Genomic DNA, 22,977 nt, shown 5'->3' on the forward strand with positions numbered 1-22,977 from the left:
TAGTTTAGATTCAACTTAACCTTAGTGGATTGTAGATCTACCACGTCTAATATTAAATCGAATAACATGATCATTACTTAAGTACATCAATGACTCTTAAGTATTCTAAATGATCTCAAACATTTCATACATTGGCTTTTCTAATAACCTAACAACTAGTTATCTTTATCCTTTTGGACGTTAGTCCCGAATAGTCCTCCAGTAAAACTTAAGGAACCACAATGTCATCGATAACTCACCTCACATGGCAAATTCGTCAACTTATCTCACCTCAGTTTTAAAGACTCTCCTCAAGGTTTAAAGCTGTTCACAACTGCATAGTTCCTGTCTAAACTACTATTTCACTCAATTCTATGTCTAAACCATTATTTTGGGTAAGAGATGGCATATATTCCATTTACCATTGAATGACTAGTAAAATTATTCATCTTAAGTACAGAATTGGCACTAATCTTCAAGATCTCACTATTGGCTCTTCACTTTTATCTTTCAAAAGCTAAACTTGATACTTTCGGTTCTACTTTTCTGGATTTGATCTCTAATCACATCATAATGCAATATACTAAATTCTTCCAAATTTGCAAATACATCATTGAATGAAATATCTGGTATTCGGGTACAAGAATCCGACAATAGGATAATTTACATCTCAGGCTGGCCAGTCCCAAGAGTAACTTACCTACATTTGAGATTCCTACCCAACATACATATCTAATATCCTCAACTATCGACTTTTGTTTCACACTTAACAAGCCAATCCCCACAGTCCGAGAATCCTTTCCCGGCACGAGCTCGATAAGAGCTCTGATACCACCTGTGACGACCCCACTTCCCCCTAAGGCGAACCAGAGGGTTGGCGGGCCGTCTGCCCAGCTCTCGCCAGGACTCACGCACGCACACTAACCCGGATCCTTCCGAAGAATAACCTAATCTGTTACAAAACAACTTTTCCCGGATAGGATCATCCTTAAATCTACATTAACTTCAGAGATAGCAGTAAAGAAGATAGCCAGTCGACGGCTCTTATACATCTCACGCGTTACCTCTAAGGTATAAGGTCGTACCAATCCGGATATATACTGTCACACACCACGATTACAACCATACAAGCCAAACATAATAATTAGGGTTTAAACATTTTCCAGCTTCAAGTGGCAATCCAAAATAACCAATACGTTTTTCAATTCACAATACAATACAACGGTAAACTGCAGTCTTAAGATTCAAGTACAAATTAAAAGAAATCAGCACTGCTCAGATTTCTCAAACTTCAAGACCTGTCAAGGAAAACAATTAAACGTGGGGTGAGCTAAAGCTCAGTGGTGCCCCAAAAACATGCAATCAATTAAAACAATTAGCACGTATTGATTCGACTGAAGTAAACAAATAGGAAGGCGATAATACCCAAGTGTACCTTAGACTGGTCGAGGGATTCACCCAACGACGTTACGTCCTGAACTTACATTATTATTACTGACTCGTCGAGGGATTCACCCAACGACTTTACGTCTAGCACTTGATTTACTATTATTGACTCGTCGAGGGATTCACCCAACGACTTTACGTCTAGCACTTGATTTATTATTATTGACTCGTCGAGGGATTCACCCAACGACTTTACGTCTAGCACTTGATTTACTCTTATTGACTCGTCGAGGGATTCACCCAACGACTTTACGTCTAGCACTTGATTTATTATTATTGACTCGTCGAGGGATTCACCCAACGACTTTACGTCTAGCACTTGATTTATTCTTATTGACTCGTCGAGGGATTCACCCAACGACTTTACGTCAAGCACTTGATTTATTATTATTGACTCGTCGAGGGATTCACCCAAAAAAAATGCTTTACACAAGTCACCACTCGAACGACTAGTGTGGTAAAGTACACACCGCTCACTTCGATGGATCAAAACCAATTTTTGCGATTATCACACTTAAATTCAAGGAAGCACTTAATCATGTAAGAATAGAACAAACAGGGACACTCACCAAGAGTGAAGTTCAGATGTCAAATTGGGATTCGAGTTCCACTTCCTCACGATACCCTAAAATAACAAATATTGAAACTATAAGTTTTTACTCCGTTTTTAAGCTTATAGACATTGAGGTATAATTACATACTACTAATTCACTTTCCCTTAGGAAATCAAGAGTCCCTTGGGTTAATACGTGACAAAGTAGAAGGATTGTTTCCTATAGTTTTCATTAAGATACTTTTCCTGAAAAAAATAACTTGTATTACTTTCTTGAAATAAATCGACAAATCTCTTAATATCCACGTTAGGAAGTTACTTTGAACATTTCTTTAAAGCTATGGTTTTTGCAAAATTATTACTAAACTATTTTACCTAAAAATAAGGTTTCTTGCCGAGTAAGTTTCTCAAGCTTTTCACTAAAATTAGTAAAACTCGTATTTTGGAACTTTTCCTATAGTTAACTATCCAAGTGCAAAGCTTAAGGAAAGAAAAGGAGTTAAAATAAGACTTAAAGTTTTCAAAAGCTATAGAACTTATTTACTATAGCTATCAAGGCTAGTTTGAGCTAAAGGAAATTATCGAGTTGGAAAATTTTTAGGCAAAGCACTAGATATGGAGTTTTATAATATAATACTAGCTGGAAAAATATTTTTGATTAATTTGACCACAGTTACTCGAGTTCGCTAAGTCGATACAACTTCCACAGCTCCGATTCCGTTTCTAAAGATAGAAGTGGTCATAGGAAGACAATCCAAGCTGCTGCACGCCTGCACATGCTTCCAAGATCCAAGCTTCCGCTCGCTGGCTGCACCTGCTGCACAATCCCCTTCCAATCAAAATGAAATGGCGAAATGAAATGGCTGGAGTTAGCAATCCAAATGGGTTTGATTTGGAATTGGAATTAGGGATTGAGGTGAGGAATGGGGATTAAGGAATAGGGATTGAGGTGAGGTAAAGCTGCGGACAAGATTGAAGCAGCGGCACAAGGCTCTCGATTCATTGAAAGAAAGAAGCGGCGAACAAGATTGAAGTGAAGCCGCTTGACCTAATTAGAGTATTAGACTCTAATATGTGAATTTTTTTTTTTAGAATTATCTGGAAAGACAAGACTACCCCTATTACATTTTGAATTTTAATAGGTAAAACATGTAATTAAGCTTACAACTATATATATCTAAGTAATTTTATAAATATAAATTTATATATATCTAAATACACCTTAAGCTCGAAAAGCTCGCGAGCTTATCGAGCATAACATTTTTAGTCTCGAATTCGATTCATTGGAATATTCGAATAGTTCGAGATTGACTCGAGCTCGATTTGAACGAATTCAAACCGATCATTTGAACGAGCTGCTCGCGAACTATTCGCGAGCAGCTCGATTCGTTGACACCCCTATTACCCATAACCTTATTTTCATGATTATGGATGTGAATGATGTGCAAATGATTTGATTTTTATCTATATATATATCTATAAAGTTATGAGTGCATGGTCCAACAGAGGGGTAGATATTATCTACTGAGCGATTTGTTGCTCAACCCACGTGACATTCGCACGCACACGCCCATCACGTGACATCCGCCGTATTCTCAAGTCCCGCTCAAGAGTACAAGGCAACATTTAACTAGACTAAACTTTAAAAGTACTGAATGATATAACTAAGTAAAGTGCGGTACAAATATCATATAAAAGATAGTCTACGAATATCCGATAAATTCGTACATTTATTCTCTGATTGAAACAGCGGAAACAAAGTAACTAAAATTAACAACTAGAAGTGGCTAGTTCACTTAAAAACTAGTAAAAGTCATCCTCAGGGTTTTCTACGTAAATCAATTCATATTCTTCAGAATCTGTAAAGATGGTAAAAAGTGGGTTGAGCGACAAATCGCTCAGTAGGTAATATCTACCCCTCTGTTGGACCATGTACTCGTAACTTTATAGATACATATATAGATACAAATCAAAACATTTGCACATCGATCACATCCATAAATTTGAAAGTAACGTCGTTTATAAAATAATCAGTAGTAACGAGTGGCAAGCAATTTAAAAGCATCTTATTGATAAATATACATGAAAAATCATAAAGTCATAAATCATTTCGTCTCAATTCACAAGTCTCTCCATATCCATTCATAAATCAATTCATAAGTCTCATTTCAGATCAATTCATAAATCATTCTATATAACTCATAAATCATTTCATATTAACTCATAACAAGTACATGTGATGATCGGCTACTGAGTACTCAGCCTAAAGATTAAACCCCTTCTAGGTGGACAACCAATAGGTTTCATGACTACCGATTGGCCTCTTTTCATACATGGGTCAATCGGCCGGACTTTATATCAGGCTACCATGACCTTGTTAATCGGTCGGACTTTATACCAGGCTACCATGACTTTTTCAATTGGCTGGACTCTATACCAGACTACCATGACCTTGTCAATCGGCCGGACTTTATATCAGGCTACCATGATAATTGTACAGGACTATAGCCCCTACCATCTATTCCATAACTGTTTTGAGTTTTACTTGTCAAAAGTTTATTCCACATGTCACATACATAGATCTGTGATTTCATAAAAGATTTAGCTCATTTGGTATATAATAACGTATCAAATTATTTCAAATAAGTCACATGGTCCACTTTTATATAGGAAAATATAACTTTCATAAATACCCAAGTAAAGCATTTAATCAAATACACTCCGAGTCAACACAACAAAATAAGATTGAAAATAAAATTTTCATTTTTGCACCTTTGAAATCTCAGAAGGGTAAGTACCACCTACCTTTGTTTGGTTGCTCGAATGGAACTACCTTATATCTTTTAAACTGGTACCGTACCTATCAAATGCATAGGTTTCCTAATTAGTTGTTATTTCCTATAAATGCATAAATATACAAACTCAGAGTAAGTCGAAGATTCATGTCTAGACCATTATATGAACCCTAACAGCATTTTCCTTAAATTGGATGATTCCTATTTTTGGAAAGTTTCTATTTTTAGAAAGTTCCCACTTTTGGAAAGTTTCTTACGGTTCTCAATTTGTAAAGTCTCCTAATTTAAAAGATAATAATTATTCATCGTCATGTTTATTATCTTGAGTATCGTCTTATTATACATATTTATAATTATTCATTATTCATTATTGTCATTATCGTCCTTGTCGTTGCTACTTTATTTTATTACCCCTTATATATTTGTTAATTAGTCACTATTACCTTTCACTTGATTTCTACTCTCATGCGTGTGTAGGTGTTATTATTATTGATGTTTACGTGTACCTATATCTATATAAATTGACTTATTATAGTTATTGTCTTAGTTTGTTCCACTCGTATTTACATTTTTATTTTTCGTTTATATCCTTAATTTATTTCTTCCAAGTCCATATTGTTATTATTCTTACTATAATTGTTAAATTAATTAATTATTCTTTACTATTATTATTATTAGTAATTTTATTATTATGATTTTAAGCATTTCATTTTATAATTTAGAACTTATCTTACATTGTCTAAATTGACTTAATAAGGCTAGATTGCGATGTTTTAGATTTTTGTTTAAGTATCTTAGATGTAATTAATTAAGTATAATTTTACATGACTAACCCTTCAATTCTAACAATTACTTTAAATTGGGTCCTGCATTTTAATACCGACGATAAACTATAAAAATGGACTAGTTATATCTAAAATTTATTTATTAGATATTTATTAATTTTATATTACATTTTGGTCCACATCTAAATTGCCCATTTCTTTTTTTTTTCTCTACCTCGGGTGGGACCCATGGTTGGATTTCTGACCATGGTTGCTTGAACGTCAGGCGACCTTGCTTGCTGGCGACATCATCTCTATTTGTATTTTTTTTTTCGGTCTTGGGTTGGCCAAAAGGCCAACTTTTGCTATTCTTTCCTCTGCCGCTAGTGACGGCGGCCCCCGCTTGTCCCCTTTCTCTTTTTTTTTTCATTAACAAAAGAAAGGCTCTTCCCCTTTTTTTTTTTTTTCTTTTTCCTTCAACAAATTTAGCCAACCTTTTCATCCCAAGATCAAAATCCACCACCATATTCCTACTAGTCCAAATATGAATCCTCCCTAATCTCTTATCGAAACATATATATATATATACAAGTAATACATATCCGTAAAATCTCTAGGATAATTAATGCAGCTATTAGAACTTAAAAGAGGAGTTTTGCGTGAATTTGGGACTTACAGGTTTAGGTGCCTAGTCGTCGGATCAGTTGACGTTGTCTTCTGCTTCTCCTTCTCTACTCTCTGACGGCTCTGGCTCTAGGGGAGGCAGACAAAAGAAAGGTAGGGTTTGTGTTATTTTCTTCCTATGCTTTCGATAAAATCCTAAACCCTGGCACTAACCACTAGTAGGTGGCTTGGATAAGAATTTAAGTTTATTACGAACTCTTATCCCATCCTATGTTATTTTATTTTATTTTTCTTTTACCATAGTAATTTTTTTACCTTTTTAATTAATTGGAATAACAAACTAATAAAAAATAGGTGCCAAAAAAATGTGGGTTTTACACTTAACTCAAGCCATTGCATATTATGTGTGAGACTACTGTGAAATCTTGTGCTACATGTATGCTATGAAGATTAGTTGATCATAATTATTCTTATGTTAACGAAAGTTGAGTAGCATGCTGCTGAGTTATATAACCAATGTTTCTAGTTTCTATATGAATTTTTCTCAAACATGTTTTGTTTGTGATCATCATCATATGTGAACGCTGAGATTGTAGGATGGGGAATCTTGCTGCTGCCTATGGCATTATGGTTCACTCTAATGGGAACAAAATCAGGATTCCAAATGTGGATCCAACTGGCTATACATACATCAACTTGCTATTTGATGTAACTGAGAAGGCCTGGCAATGTTAATATGCTTATGCAGATGAGATGTGAAGTTCCTGAAAAAATTGCATGATAGATGTTAATGATAATGATTCAGTTACTGAGATGTTCAAAATACATAAGTCTAAATTAGTAATTAACTTGCATGTCTTGGATATGGAAATTATTCTAGTTGATGTAGAGAATACCTCAATGAATGTGGGAGTAATGAACAAAGAAGATAATTTAGGCATTGAACAAATTCCTAGCAGGGTAGTAGTTGTAGACATTGGACAGTCGGATGATAACTATGGTGACTCTAGCTCTGATTCTTCATGGAAACACAACCTGCACAGTGACACTGAGGAGGAAGTAGTTGATGATAGGGCCTTAGATGCATATAGTGAGAACAGTGATACAAATTTTTCTGATTTTGAGGACAATGAGGCTCTTGTTGTGGTTCCTGATTCTGAATCTGAGGAAGAAAATGATCCTATGAGACAAGTAATGAGACAAAAAAATGTGGATTTACAATAGCAAAGATGAGATAGAGTTTCAAAAGGGTCAGTTATTCACCAATGTGCATGCCTTTAGAGCTGCCTTAAAAGACTATGTCATTCAAAAAGGCTTTCCCATTTTGAGATTAAAGAATGAGAAGAGTTGAGTTACTGCTATCTGTGGTGTTAAGGGATGTCAATGGAGAATTCATGCATCACCAGTGGCTAATTCAATCACTTTTCAGATTAAAACCTATCAGCCAGAACACACTTGTGTTATGGACAAACAATGTGCTGAGGCCACATCTGACTGGATGGCCAAGAAGTTGGTTTCTATCATGAGGGATCATCATAATATGACCAGCAAAGGGGTAGAGGCAGAGTTGCTTAAGTATGGTGTGAAGCCTAGTAAAATGTAAATTTTTAGAACTAAAAACAAAGCATTAGCTGAGATAGAAGGCACACATGCTGAATCATATAGAACATTGCCAAGATATGCTGAGCTGCTAAGGAAGTATAATCCCAATAGCATATGCAAAATACATTATGATAGGCCAAATATCTTAGTTGAGTCTGCCTTTCTAAGAATCTTTATCAGTTTCAGAGCACAAAAGTTAGGATTTCTGGAAGGGTGTAGGCCTTTTGTGGGGTTTGATGGTTGTTTCTTGAAGGGTCCATTTGGTGGTATATTTCTCACAGCAGTTGCTTTGGATGCAAATAACAGCATATTTCCTTTAGCCTTTGCTGTAGCTGAATGTGAGAGTAAGGATACTTGGAGGTGGTTCTTCTACTATTTTTCTGAGTTTTTTGGACCATTTGATCACAACATACATTTAACATTCATGAGTGATAGGCAGAAGGTAAAATTTGTGTCCATAGCTTTTCATGTTCAATCTGAAAATGATTGCTAAGTCATTTTGTTTTGGTTACAAGAATTGAATCTTGCTTATGAGGAGATAATTCCTGAGGTAGTTGGAAGGTATTGCTGCAGGCATATATGCAGCAACTTTAAGAGTCAATTTTCAAGTATCTTACTTAGCAGTTTTTTTTTTGGAAGGCAGCGAAAAACTATGATTCAATAGGACATAATGATGCAATGGCAAACATTAAAGACATTAACATAAATACTTGGAAATATTTGGATAAAATTCCAAGAACTACCTAGTGTAGACATGTATTCTCAACTGAGTTGAAGTGTGACCATGTCACAAATAATTTTACTAAGTCTTTTAATGCTTGGATTGGTGATCTAAGAGAAAAGCTCATACTCACTTTGGTTGATGGTTTAAGAAGAAAGTTCATGAAAAAAATGCACAAAAGGTACCAGAAAGGGTGTACCTTGACTGCTCACATTACTCCTAGAATTGTTGAGAAACTGAAAGAAACTGGCCAAGCATCAAGAAAATGTGAGATGTATATGGCTAGTGAGGATACATTTGAGATTGGTGATATGGACAAGATCTACATAGTCAACTTGAGCCAAAGAATCTATGATTGTGGTGCTTTTCAAATTTCTGGAATTCCATGCAAGCATGTAGCATTAGGAGTTATATATAGGAGAGAAAAACTAGAGAACTATTGTGAAGTTTGGTTCACCAAAGACATGTATTTAAAAACTTACTTGCACATGATTCATCCCATTCCTGATGTGAAGAGATGGCCTCCTATGCCTGAAGTGCTACCAACAACTGTCTTGCCACCACCTCTGAGAAGAACTCCTGGTAGACCAAGAGTAAATAGAAGAAGGGAAGCTAATGAAACTACTTGCACAGCACAGGCAAAGAGGTCAAGCACTCTTAAGTGTGAAAATTGTGGAGCTTTTGGTCACAATAAGAGGACTTGCAAAGGAGCACCTATGCAGAAAAGGAATAGCAATAGTACTCCTACTGAACATGTATACATTGGCCAAAATATGATAATTACAGCTGTATCCTAACTATTACTTATAGCTATATTGAATTTGGTATTACAGATGGCAAATAGAAGAGGTAGACCGGGTAGAGGAATGGCTAATACAGGCTTGTCAGGAGCTGTTCTCTGGGTAAACTACAGTTATCATAATCATTCCTCCCCTACCTGAGTTATCTACAGCAAATCTCATGGCAGCTTACATCTCATGTTTTAAGATCATGCACATAGAAATGTACTTGTTGTGCACTCCAGTCAAGGGAGCAATCCATGCCCTCCAAGTCATAATGGAACAGCACATGTTCAAGTGAATGTGCAAACTACTACAACTACTCATGCTAATAGAAAGGTATGATCCTAATCTATTATCCCATATTTCTATCAATAACATAATTGGTAGCTGCTGTTTTTTGTTTGATGTAGTTTATGTCTCAAATGTAACAGAGAGAAAGGCCTTTTGGACACAATCCTGCAACTTCTGCAACAAGAGTTGGTGGTAGGACAAAAAAATTCAACTTTGCTCTAACTAATCAAGTTGTTCCAGTTCCACCTTCCACTACATCTCAAAATGCTACATCTGTTAGCATAAACGTATCTACAAATCAGCATACCGAAAACATCAGTAGTACTCGTAGTTTCAGCATGCTGTTTTGACAAGTCTGCTAAATTTCAGTTGTTAGTTATGTCTATTTGAATCTCTTTTGTTAATACTTTTGTTAATGCCTTCTTACAGTCATTAAGAACCATGGAATTGCAATCCTCACCAGCTACATATAGTGTTTGATGCAGATGGTGTTTGTATTGTTGGATTGCAGTGATGTGTTAGGAAATTGGTTTAATTTCTTTTAGTCAAGATCCTTATTTAGTGTGGAAAGTAACTAATTTCCTACTTAGATTTTAGTTACTTGAAGCAGTAGTCAAGTAAAGTCCTATTTGGTTTAGAATTAAATGTTATTTCCTACTCTATATGAATTTAGGAATTAGTATTGGTTTCCAATTGTTATTTAGTTTTTTGGCCAAGTAATGTTCTCTATAAATAGGTAGATTGGCATACTACAAAAATAAAGGAAAAGAGTGAGAGAGTTCTTAGCGGGTGAGAGGGTTATACAAGAGTTGGGGTTTGGGAATCAAGTTGTAATCTTGTGGTATTTTTTCTCTCATAGTAAGAACAAGTTTTCCTCTCCGTGGACGTAGGCTTGGTGATTAAGCTGAACCACGTTAATTCTTGTGCGTTGCTCATCGTTCATGCTAGATATTATTTTCTATTAAATTGTTGGTCTTTTCTTTTCCAAATAGTTGGCCTGATACCCTAACAAGTGGTATCAGAGCTCCATTAGGGCTTTGGTTAATTATTTGAATTGAGTGGATGGTAGTATACTATGGGGTTTGGAACTATACATTTTCCAATTCAACCGTTTAATGGAACTACAAGTTTCACTCTTTGGCAAAGAAGAGTGAAGGATGTTTTAGTTCAACAAGGTTTGGTAAAAGCATTGAATGGAAAGAACAAGAAGCCAAAGAGCATGAAAGATGATGAGTTTGAGGAGTTAGACGCAAGGTGTGCGAGCACGATTCGGCTCTATGTGATGGACAACATCATAAACAATGTGATAGATGAGGAAGATTCTGCAGCAGACCTTTGGAAAAAATTGGAAAAGCTTTATCTGGCTAAAAACTTATCCAATAAGTTGCATTTAAAGCGGCAACTTTATGCACTAAAGATGGAGGAGGGTGGCAGTCTCATGGATCACATGAATACGTTCAACGAAATTTTGGATCAATTCCAAAAGGTTGGCATGGATATTGAGGAAGAAGATAAGGTCCTTGTACTTCTTACCTCAGTCTTTGATTCTTACGAAAGTGTTGTGACGACCCTGTTGTATGGGAAAGATACTTTAGAGTTTGAGAATGTGCAGTCTTCTTTGTTGGATCATGAAAAACAAAGGAAAACAAACTAGGATGTGATACAAGAAGCTGTGTTAATTGCTCGATGTGAGAATAAAAGAGCAAAACAATTTGGCGGTGAATCTAAGGCAGGTGATTCAAAGGCCAAGAGAAAGGGTGGAGTCCAGTGTTTTGGTTTTCATGAATTTGGTCATATCAAAAGATATTGCCCTCATCAAAAGAAAAATGATGAGAATGACTATGATGGTGTTGCTGGATATGCATCGGGTGGAGATATTCTCACAATCTCCAAAGGTAATAATACTTCTTCTCGTGATAGTTGGATTTTAGATTTTGGATGTGTTTCACATGTTTGCTCCAGATTAGACTATTTTGATACTCTCCAAAGAAAGAAGACAGGTTTTATGTCCTTAGGTGACGGATCTACTTGTCAAGTCAAATTTGCCGATTGAATCAGTAGAAGACAAGACCGTCTTGATTTGGGTGTGTAGTTAGGCACCAAGGTATTTGGTGAAAAATGGCAAATGGAGTTTTTAGAATGGTTTGCTGTGTTTGCTAAAAGAAATATTCGCCAAGATGGAGATTTGTTAGGAAATTGGCTTAATTTATTTTAGTCAAGATCCTTATTTAGTGTGGAAAGTAACTAGTTTCCTACTTAAATTTTAGTTACTTGAAGTAGTAGTCAAATAAAGTCCTATTTGGTTTAGAATTAGATGTTATTTCCTACTCTATATGAGTTTAGGAATTAGTATTGATTTCCAATTGTTATTTGGTTTTTTGGCCAAGTAATGTTCTGTATAGATAGGTAGATTGACATACTACAAAGACAGAAGAAAGGAGTGAGAGAGTTCTTAGTGGGTGAGAGGGTTATACAAGAGTTGGGGTTTGGGAATCAAGTTGTAATCTTGTGGTATTTTTTCACTCATAGTAAGAACAAGTTTTCCTCTCCGTGGACGTAGGCTTGGTGATTAAGCCGAAGCACGTTAATTCTTATGTGTTGCTCATCGTTCATGCTAGATATTGTTTTCTATTAAATTGTTGATCTTTTCTTTTTCAAATAGTTGGTCTGATACCCTAACATGATGCACATGTGCTCTTCTTACTAATATGCTTAAGGCATTTTAGCTAATTAATGTCCTTGTTTGATCTTTAATCTGTCTTTTTATTTACTTTTCATACATAACTGCTTGCAAACTTGGCATAGTGGATGACTAAGAAATAATGTAGCTATTCATTGCTTCACTCTGAAGTCTAAAAGGCTGCATACACAGTTTTACATTGGTGCTTAAAAGAATTCCAAGTAACTTAGCCTTCTAGTATGAATCTCCTATCACCAGAAAAGGCATCATTTAGTTGGTACAATATTGCAACACAATAACATGAGTTCATCGAATTGATTTTACAATATGAATGAAAATAAAATAAATATAGCTAATAGTGTGAGGTTTATGATTATCAGTGCATTCCCTAAGGCTCCTGATGTCAGAAACTGCTTTGGCTGTTGCATTGGCCCCTCAACTTGCCTAACTGGAATGCCATCTCAATTTCTGCTATTAACTTGTCCTCTCTCTGCATTGAGGTTGTTTCTTCTACTATTTACTTCTTCTTCTTCACCTCTGTCATACCATTCAAAGTACCTGCACTTTGCACAATAGAAATACAACTTGTTTGGATTCTTTTCATCCCTGATATCATTACGGTTGCCTTACAATTATAGCAGCAAAACCTATTTTTAATGGAGAAAAATGTGGGTGAATTCCATGATTCGCCCCTATGGCTTGAAGAGGCCATGGTTGCAGCTAAAACTTTTAACTTTGAGCGCTAATTGCAGCACAACAAATTAACTTTGTTATCACTCCAAAACTTGCATCAAAGAATGATAATAGCTTGAGGGTGTAGAGGTAGTTAAGTTGCTTTATATGCTATTGCTACTAAAACAAAAATCTGGCCATTGCAATTTGCAGCTAGCCGTTGCAATTGCTGCCAAATAACTGTTCCTTGGCTAATCTGGTGCTTACAATTTTTTGTATTGCACTTGCACCCCCTCAACTTTAGTAATCATTCTAATCATTTAATCTTCTTTCAATCTTCTACTAATACAAGGAGCAAAAGGGTAGCCATGGAATAAAAATACCTTCTCACACATAAAAATAATATTGTAATATGATTTGGACTGCATTGTTACCAAAAACTCAAAAGCAAGGTAGGTCAGTGAAATTTTGAGAACCTCAGGAGATCTCAGTGAAAGTGTCAGAAACTTCAGGGGAGGTTTCTGAAATTATCCCAAACACATATGCTAAAGCATATGCTTATCTTCGTGGACTTTTCTGAAATTACCCTGACAATTTTTGTAAATGAGACGAAATGGATTTGTTGGACAGAATATCTTCACAAAATTTCAATTTAGACTTCAAACCTATCATCAGCCCTATATTATCTAGTGTTGTATAAAAAAGAAAAGAAAAAGGTAAAAAACTGTATTTTAAGTTTTTGATTCTAGGGTATATAAGTAATCAAAATACTTGCATCTTCAAGGAATTTGAAGGCAAATAACTAACAAGTGCATTTTGTTGGCCTCGTTGCATTTGCGTGCCTCGCCTATTAGTTTTTTCATCAAATTTTCTACTATTCCTATGAAGAAAAACGCCACTCAAATATATTGCTATTACAAAAGATATGCTTTCAATTGCAAATTGGTGAGAAATGCTATAGAATGAAATTAAGTTTTCTCCTTCTAAATGGTAAGAGGCTGAATTAGCAAATTTTATTTGGTTAGAGAACCAAAAAGAGATAGCTAACAGCAAAGGAACCAAAAGTACACCTTTTCCTACTTTATGTTCAGGGAGTTTCTCAAAACCAGTAAAAGTCTAACGGTCACGTGCAGGATAGAAACATTGGGCCTTGCCCCAATGGTCAAGGAGAATTTGAGATCAGGCGTATTTGAAGTGTTTTTGGAGTTCGTTATTATAAATTTCAAAAACAAAAATACTGGACAATCCAAGCAGAGCAAAAGAGATATCGCGGTTTTTGCTTGTGCACTAATAATGTAATTGCTAGTTCTATTAAGTACAAAGTTTGCTAGTCCTATATCTCTTTACTCTTTAACAAGAATGCCAAAACTTCTTATCATTCTCTTTACCATGTCTCTACTTCTTATCATCCTCTTCACTATGTCTCTAACTTTGTTGTATAACTTAAATATGTTTTTGTGTCTATTTTAATGCATCTTATGCAATACAATTTATCCGTTCTGAAAATTGAATTACCACTTTCGTTTCACTAAATTCACCCAAAGGAGACAGCTAACAGTAAAGGAACCAAAAGTGCACCTTTTCCATCTTTATGTTCAGGGAGTTTCTAAAAGCCAGTAAAAGTCTTAATAGTCAAGTGCAGGATGGCTTTAAAAGGAAGTTATGCCCTTCAATGCAAGAGCTAAACAAATTAACAAAAACAGAACACGCAAGAAAAAAAAAAACAGTACTAATATGATAGTCAACTGCATACTCTGTATCATTGTATCAATCACACGAAACATATGTATATTCATGAAAATCTACACCACCGGTTACTTTTAAGATACTATAGAGTTCCAGCTCAGAAATTAGGATTACAAGTTTCTATCCTTATACGACATTAACAATGGTGTATATTGTGCCGAAAGTTTGGGGTAAGCAGTAAGGACAATATGAAAGAGAAGTTCATGAAGTAGAAGGTAAAGTAGATGGATATCTTCACTAGTTCAGATGCCTAGATCATGAAATACTGGATTGGCTTCAAGCTGCTCTGCGAATCTCACAAGAATCTCCTTCAAGACAACCATGAAGTTTTCTTCTGATCCTGGAGTATTTTTTGTTTCCTCGACATCAGCAAAAACCGCATCATAAAGGAGAACTACCATCTCATCAGCTCTAAGAGGTGGCAATCCCAAATCCTTTCCATTCTTCTGAAGAAAAGACCTTATCAACTCTTTGGTTGTTTTGGCATCTGCTTGGCCATTCTTTTCCTGTATCAGTTTGTCCACAACATCATTCAAGAGCTTTTCATTAGCCAGAACCTGCATTACGTTCACCGCCTCCATATTAGTTACATTGTTGCATAGATATTCAATACTACTCTAGTTTCCTAGATGGATTATGAATCTGCTGCACGATCAATAAGCAAAATGAATATCTTAGTTTTCAGCAGATGATGAATATAATTCCTCAACACATAGGTATGTATTACAACCATAACTGAAGCAAAAATAACAGGAGAAGTTCTGTAAATGCAAGAGAAGGAAAAATATGGTTGAAAAACATAAATGGTCATTTAGCAGAAATTTCAACTTATGCTAGCTTAGAATATTGTTCTACTATGCTAGGGAGCATAACCAGTTTCTTTGATGGGAGGGTAGGCTGCAAAGTTTTACTTTGTGAATTTATAATACCATGGATGAGTTTTATTGTTGACTTCCTAGGGCAACAGCAGCCCATCTTCTTACAAAACTTGGCCTTCTAAGATATTTTCAGCACGAAGTTTCTTGTGTATCAACTACCCCTCAGTACAACTTATATGTCCAATATAAGTAACTAGCACTCAACTTTCCAGGCCTGCTTAGCTATGAAGAGAATATGTCGGCCACAAAATTTTCCTAAACTTTGGTCCAAGGCCTCATTTTCCATACTTCGTTAATATACCTTGCGCAGCTGAGATCCGTTAATGATCTTCACATTTTGTACGACAACAACATGGTTTTCAGTAAGAGCATCTGCAAGTTCTTGGAGCACAGGCTGCAATAGCTGTGCAAATTGTGCTTGCCCCAATTCTTCTTCACCTTCAGCTCCATGCTTCTTCAGAATGTCACTTAGTCGAGGAAACTCTGAGAACAAAATGAGGCCTTTCAAAAAACTGTGGTTTACTAAGTAAAATAAGCAATAAAGTTATGGTTCAGATAGCTGAAGTTACTATATCTGAACCCAAGGAACATATTTAAGCTTATGCACTAAGTCCATGAAGAAACAGAAATTAAACTCGATTGGTAATATCATGGGAATTTTAGCAGCAATAAATCTAGATGGTCTCTTCACTTATATTTTAACCTTTGTTTTCTTACTTCCATGTCAATGGCAGAATATCTCAATGAAAAGGAAATTAAATTGTACAGTTGGGTCCTAAATTATAACACAATATACTGGCCAATCTCATCTTAGACTAATAATTAGGTATTAAAAATCCAGCAATATACAGATAATTATACTGATTGTGTACATGTATATCAAGCACACTATATTTGATCAGCAGAAGTTCAATTAACTCAAAGCCCCACTTTCAGTACACAACCATCTCTGGATACAACCCAGGATCTTACATTTATGGCATACCACAATAAAGAGAAAAGCCTCTCAGTTTTTATAGTGGGAAGTTGTATTTTGATCAGTATTTGGTCTATCTATTTAACTTATCATGGTATTTTTTTTTTTTAAATATAGTAGCGCATATCGAAGCCATGAAATGTAGATAACAAGAAGAGGTTTACGGCATAGTTTTAAGATATATTAATGCACACAAATGCCATAAAATTCAGGGAACATTAAAAGGTTTACGAACTAAATGATGCTGCAGTAACTGAAAATTAGTGAGATTCTTAGTAGGAAAGAAAAAGCAGCCAATCGTCCGGTTTGCATCTGTTTAAAACAATTAACATAAGCATGACAATATGACCAGATGAAAAATTGAGCCCTGGTTTTATACAACTAGGTGCAAGCTGTGGCCCAAGGGGTTAAAAGTCACTATTCAAAGAGCTCTTGATGTTCAACAAACATTACAGCCAAAGCACTATGCCTGTCCGCCATCCCTTGAAACAGTAATTCGATGTAATCAAAGATACCAACAAAGTACAAATATACAAATGCTTCAATATGGAGGAGAACATATTGAAACAAACTGTCCAATAGTCAAGTTAAACAGGCATCAAGAAAATAGAATAAAAGACCAGAAAGGCCATAAAAGTTTAGTGTGTCTAATTCAGAGTCTTACGGATGGAGATACTGCCCTGATACTCCTAAAGCTTATTTACTAAAGTACCTTGGTCAAGGAACACCATAAAGATCTGTCACTTGTAACATGATGAGATTCTATTTGAGGCAACACATCAAAAAAAACAAGAATAGTAATTTTTGGCGTCCCTCTCAAATCTGTTGTCATTTAATTATATATGTTGTGTATATGAACAAAATAGAAGTAAATCTTTTCACCAGGTGAGCAGGCAAGCAACTACAATTGTGTGAATTACTGTTTCTGAGACTCTTACACTACATGGAAATAATATAAGAGAGACAATAAAACTTAGGTTAATAAATTAAGTAACTGTTCCCTCCATAGGTATGGATGCCCATACATCAACCAATTTGTTCAATTGTTTCTTTCCTGTCCTAACCTCTTCTTATCAAAATCAGCAGACTGTTGTTGCATGACAAACTATAAAAACTAAATGGAATTTCATGGAGTCAATTGACATATTGAAAAACTAAAGAATATTATACTGTTTGGAAGTTTGAAAACATAGTTTCTTGAAGATTCATTTGGTGCTTGTGTAACGCTATATGCGAGACATTCAAGATTTACAGGCTGAACAAAATATTTGAGACTAGAGAGGAAAGTGCACATGGACATGTCAAATAGTTGATATCATCTTAAATTACCACAGCCTTTTCCCGCACCCTTCACCACCAAAATGTGCCATAGATTCTTTTCTACAGGCTAAAGCCCCAAAACAGGCCAGAAGGATTAGAGGTATAAGCACATCCGATAACAACAAGAGAAACAACAAAAGAATGTAAATGACTTTATGTCCTGTTATTCAAGTACTCAATAAGAAAAATATTCAAACAACATACGGTCAATCCAGAACAGAAAATATGGTGCAGAATTCGACATGATGGCTTTAACAATCATGGAAGTGGCAAGGAAAAAACTCAAACATTTGTTCAACATCGAACTCATTATTCAAATAAGCCTGATTTGTTCTTGAATAAAATTGTTTGAGAGCTACAAGGGAGATACAAAAAAATTTGAGAGATTTAATTTGTACAGTTTTTTGAGGGAATTGCACCCAAGAGCCAAAATGAGTGAGAGAGAACCGGATTAGATGAAATCTTCATTTACAACTCTATTAATCTTTTAAGACCAAATTAAACAAATAACTGGAGTTTTCAGAGGTTCAAACTGGTCCTAAAATCTCCCCCGGCTCTTGGTAATACATGAGATATGTACAGAACGAAACCGAGACTTGATCTTAAGAAAAACAGAAAAGTAAAAGAACCACATACATGGAGAGTGTGCTTAAACCCCAAGACAGTTTACATCTGGAAGGTACAAAGTGCAAAAACAGAAAATCAGAGGGAAGATAAGTCATCTCTTCACTGGTGCATGTTATTGACAAAATGAAGTTGGAAGAACAAGCATATTATTAAGTTCTCCAAGCTCCACTCCGAGTCCTCTGTCATTCAAAATATAGCTCACTGATATATGCATACTTATTCGATGTAGATGTGGATAGTTTGGTCTACTACTCAGTCAGGCAGGATATGAAGCCGAAACAATTGTAATGTATTGCTTTTGCAAAGGGTATCTTATACATTATACTCTTTTAGTCCTTATCAACTCTGGAAACTGTAGTGATTTTGTTTTCTGAAAAAGTTCAAACTCAAACTGGGCAGAATACTATAAAATTTTAACTAGATCCTAAATCTTCCCAAGAAGTTCACAAATAGCTATGTCAAATAGCTATGTCATAACTAAAACTCTTGCTTTTATCAAATTCAAGGTAACAAAGAAAAAGAGCACAGATGCACTATGAAGCTGCCACCTCCAAGTAGTTGCAGAAAAGGCTATGTGTAGCCAATCAATATCTGTCTTACTTCAGCATACATGCAAACAACTAGACATATACAGCAAAAGTTATGGAAGGCCTAAGAATCTAGCTGAATCCAACAATACATGCCATGGCATAGAGCACTCAATGGGTATACTAGATTTCAAATAACATACTTCACACATGGATACACAAACACATGCACCCATAAGAGAGAGAGAGAGAGAACCTGCAAAGGGAGGAACTCCCATTTCAATGCCCATATGAAGAAGAGCATTCTGTATCTCACTCTTCCTAATCTTTCCTCTATCTTCTATGTCTAAATCTGTGAAAAGATTCTCAGCCAACATCGCAAAATCATCTTCATCCTCCAAAATTATTCGAAGCGCCTTTCCATCCAAAATTGACAAGACCATCGGATCATCTGAATATGAAAATGTAAAGCATAAGAACTTTATGATTTAGTTTCACCGACACTAGGTCTTTCTTTCTGTCCAGATTAAAAATAAAAAAGAAAAAAACGTAGAGCATGTAAGACTGAGACAGGGGAAATCAACCTAACAGCATAGTTGCAAAAGGCTTAAACCAAAATTTGTTTTAAAAAAAAACTAAAGTATTTTATTTAGTTGCTGATAGCAAGTGGACAAAATGATGCCTTGATGTTATGAGTCGCTCAACTTGATGAAGCAAACTAAAGAAAAAAGCCTTTTCCAGGTAGAATTAGAAATGGTAGAACATCGCATTTCTAGTTAAGCAGGTGATTCTTACAAATTAATTGCATGCAAAAGTTATAGAGATTCAAATATTACTAAAAAATGGTGCAGAAGAACTAAAATAAATCAGATTCAAATTTAGACCAATCCATAGACTGATGGTCTGCTTCCACTGATATGCATTTATTAGAAGTAGGGGATCTCCATGTTCCCTTCGGAACACACCATAAACAAGTTGATTGAATTTAGAGCACAGAAGTAGTGATCAAGCCCTTTGATCACACGAAGATTGAAACCAGAAATATTGTGCCCTTCCAACAACTTTCAAACCCGATGTCAATTTCCCCCCACCCCAAATAATATGTTTGGCAAGGATAACTCGAATCAGTAGCTACCACATCAGCTCCAGTCATTCACTCTATTCAGAAAAATGGATTTAGCACTAGAGGGCAAACATTCAAGCACACTAATTCCTCAACTCAAAAAGAGAGAAATTAATGGAAAAGAAAATATTTACTACTTTTAAAAGTCAACAGTCACCTTTGAGTTCATCAGCGGCAATCGAGACGTAGTTCTGAAGAAAAGAGGAGGCATTCTCGCGATCTAGCTCCTTAGCGCTGAAGCTACTGAAGTCATCGCCAATTTCGAGACGGCGGAGAACGGCGGACTTGAGGTTCTCCGGCAATGCGAGGCCGAAGAGAAAGGCGGAGACTCTCGATTCTGCCAACTCCAAGAGCTGAGCTCCGGTAACGGCGCCGTCAGGTGACGGCAGACTCAAGTCCACGGCTTTCAGTTGATTTCCGTCCAAAATTGTTAAACCTCCGTCCGCCATTTTTTCCTTTTTCCTTTTTTTTTCGGATTCTTTTTTAGCTGCTGATTTTTATTGACGATTGGAATTTGAACTAGAGGAGAGAAGAGCGAGGAAGTGAACAAAACCGCGTAATTCTGGTCTTTGCTCTCTTTTAAACGGTCAAATGCTTCGGACAGAAGAAAAAAGAAAACAATTTCTTTTCTTTTCTTACCTTTTCTTTTTTGTTTTTAGAAATACATTTTTTTCTACTAGATTTTTTTTTTTTAAAAATGATAAATTATTTATATATAAAAAAAAAAACCTTAATCCACTTAGTAGTTAGTATCTCATTTTCCGCTTCACCATCGCTTGATCTTTAATTTTTTTTTTCTTTTGGACATAGTAGAAGGTGATATTTTATTTCGAGTGAATTTTTTTGCTTTGAAGTTAAAATCGTAAGGATTGTTGTTTATGAAAGTCTATATGTCAAAACATAGGTAGAACCAGAACATGTTCTTTAAGGGGATGAACTTTAATTCAACTAAAATTTAAGTATATAACTTGAAATAATTGTAATTTTTTCAAGGGCAAAGGTTTAGATATACATAAAATTATTTTAAGAATTTCAACTTTTTAAGGGAGAAAATTTTAATTTTTCAAAACATGGGAGAGCACCCCTCTCCGCTACTCCCTAGTTCCGTCCATGCTTTAGAAATTTCTACGTGTGTAATATTCATTTGTCAACTGCTAATGTTGTATGTGTGAAATACTAATTTTATATACGATAGAATTTCCAAAAATGAGTTAACAAAACCAGTTTTTTGGTGAAAGTTGTTTAATATCTAATTGATTTTCCATACCTGATTTAAAAAATTAAGATCAAATTACAGGTCCCAAAATTGCGAAAATACCTCATATAAGTACAACGTTTGTGAAATTATGCCTAAGGTGTGATGACTAGAGATGTAAAATCAATTCCTTTGGACAATTATTCTTCCAAAAACATGTAAAGAAGCCTTTCTTTTTCCTTATTTTTTATTAGGAGGAGCAATGAAGCCTGCAGAGAAATATAAAAGAATTGAAAAAAAAAAAACAACCTAGCCAGCAAAGAAGACTAGTACATTAATCCTTTACTTTGTTCACTAGCTACTCACTACCATACATCAACATGTTGCTTGTTTCATAGTTTCTTTTTTTTTTCGAACACGATAAACTTACATTTACTATACATTAGGGGGAGGGGAGACTGAAGAGATCAAAGAGAACTCGGAGGGAACTGAATTACCACCAGTCCAGACGGATGCCTACGTACCTGCTGACAACATTTTCAGAAAAGTCTGAATTTTTAGAATATAGGCAAAAGGATTTGATCGCTTGACGTACATCCAAGTAGAGTTTTAAACCTCTCATGGTTGCCAACTATTGCCGGAGGAGTTGGTTGCTTGTTTCATAGTTTCTTGCCAATATTTTTGAAAGGTGGTTTGCATAAGGACATTCTTGATAAGGTCCTGTTTTGGACCTTCTGGGCTTATTCTCTAGTGCTTATATGTATTTGCCAAATGCTATGAAAAAATTGGCCTAATGGGGAAACTGTAAAGAACAGCCCCTCAAGGTTTTAACAAATTGCCTCCATTTGGATTTTTAACCGAGAAGTTTTGTGTAAAACATTACTGTAGCACTTTTTTATAAGTGTGTATGCGAGATGAAATGATGGTTAAATAATGTAGAGAGTTTTCCGAAAACTGGTTTTTGAAGAACAGCAAATAAGGCTGGCCCTCACAAGGGGAGTGCTGGTGGGTGGAGAATGGAGATAAATATAGGGCTGTGATTGAGATGGGCCAAATCTGTTATGGATTGTTGTATACTGCCAATAAATTTGAGAAGAAATGGATGCAGAGTAGAAAAGTTGCTGATGCGCAAATTAGAACGATAGAATTGATAATGATTTGGTATCTACTATGGATTAAATGTGGTCTAGAATTGAGGAGGAATTTTACATGAGATTAAAGTAAGGTTGTAAATGAATTAGACCTTAACAAACAGTTCAAACTTAATTTGAGTTGGACTTTTGATAAGGTCGAACTATAATTCAAACAAGTAAGATTCGATTAAGGTATTTTACTCAAATAATTTGTATATTTTAATTCAAGAAATTTATTGATATTCAATATAAAATTATACTGTTATTATATTATTATGTTGATTTTGTTTATGTGCTATTGGTAAAATAACATTAAAGCTTAAAAATTCTGCACTTTCATATCAAAGTTGAGCATATCAAATATTAGATTGAATCGAATAAGATCTTAAAACCTAAATTCGTATACAGTTCAAATTCGAACCTAAAAGTTTAAATCGACCATAATAGTATAAAAGTTCAATTCGATTCGATTTGTTTGCAAAGAGTGCTTTTGAATGCAGTGAAAATCTCAAAAAATCAGCTGGAGTTAATAGATTTTGTTCA

The 22,977-nt window shown here is 35.3% G+C and overlaps 1 protein-coding gene across 1 annotated transcript; it reads right to left on the bottom strand.

The window, feature by feature from the left end:
- Positions 1-14,644: 14,644 nt before the first annotated feature.
- On the bottom strand, positions 14,645-20,647 carry LOC113761317. Its single transcript, XM_027304256.1, has 4 exons — positions 20,264-20,647; positions 19,240-19,434; positions 15,835-16,016; positions 14,645-15,212 (listed from the first exon to the last, which is right to left on the bottom strand). The coding sequence occupies exons 1-4, from the start codon at positions 20,553-20,555 to the stop codon at positions 14,898-14,900; spliced, it is 984 nt and encodes a 327-aa protein (XP_027160057.1). The 5' UTR covers positions 20,556-20,647; the 3' UTR covers positions 14,645-14,897.
- Between the last annotated feature and the right edge of the window lie 2,330 nt (positions 20,648-22,977).

The sequence above is a fragment of the Coffea eugenioides genome, chromosome 2, assembly GCF_003713205.1.
Source record: "Coffea eugenioides isolate CCC68of chromosome 2, Ceug_1.0, whole genome shotgun sequence".
Classification (NCBI taxonomy): domain Eukaryota; kingdom Viridiplantae; phylum Streptophyta; class Magnoliopsida; order Gentianales; family Rubiaceae; genus Coffea; species Coffea eugenioides.

Excerpts from the sequence above, each read along its gene's own strand:
- LOC113761317 (XM_027304256.1), bottom strand. The coding sequence starts at position 20,555 with ATGGCGGACGGAGGTTTAACAATTTTGGACGGAAATCAACTGAAAGCC. Across the intron at positions 19,435-20,263 it reads TGCCGCTGATGAACTCAAAG|ATGATCCGATGGTCTTGTCA; the intron begins GTGACTGTTGAC and ends TTTCATATTCAG. Across the intron at positions 16,017-19,239 it reads GGGAGTTCCTCCCTTTGCAG|AGTTTCCTCGACTAAGTGAC; the intron begins GTTCTCTCTCTC and ends TTTTGTTCTCAG.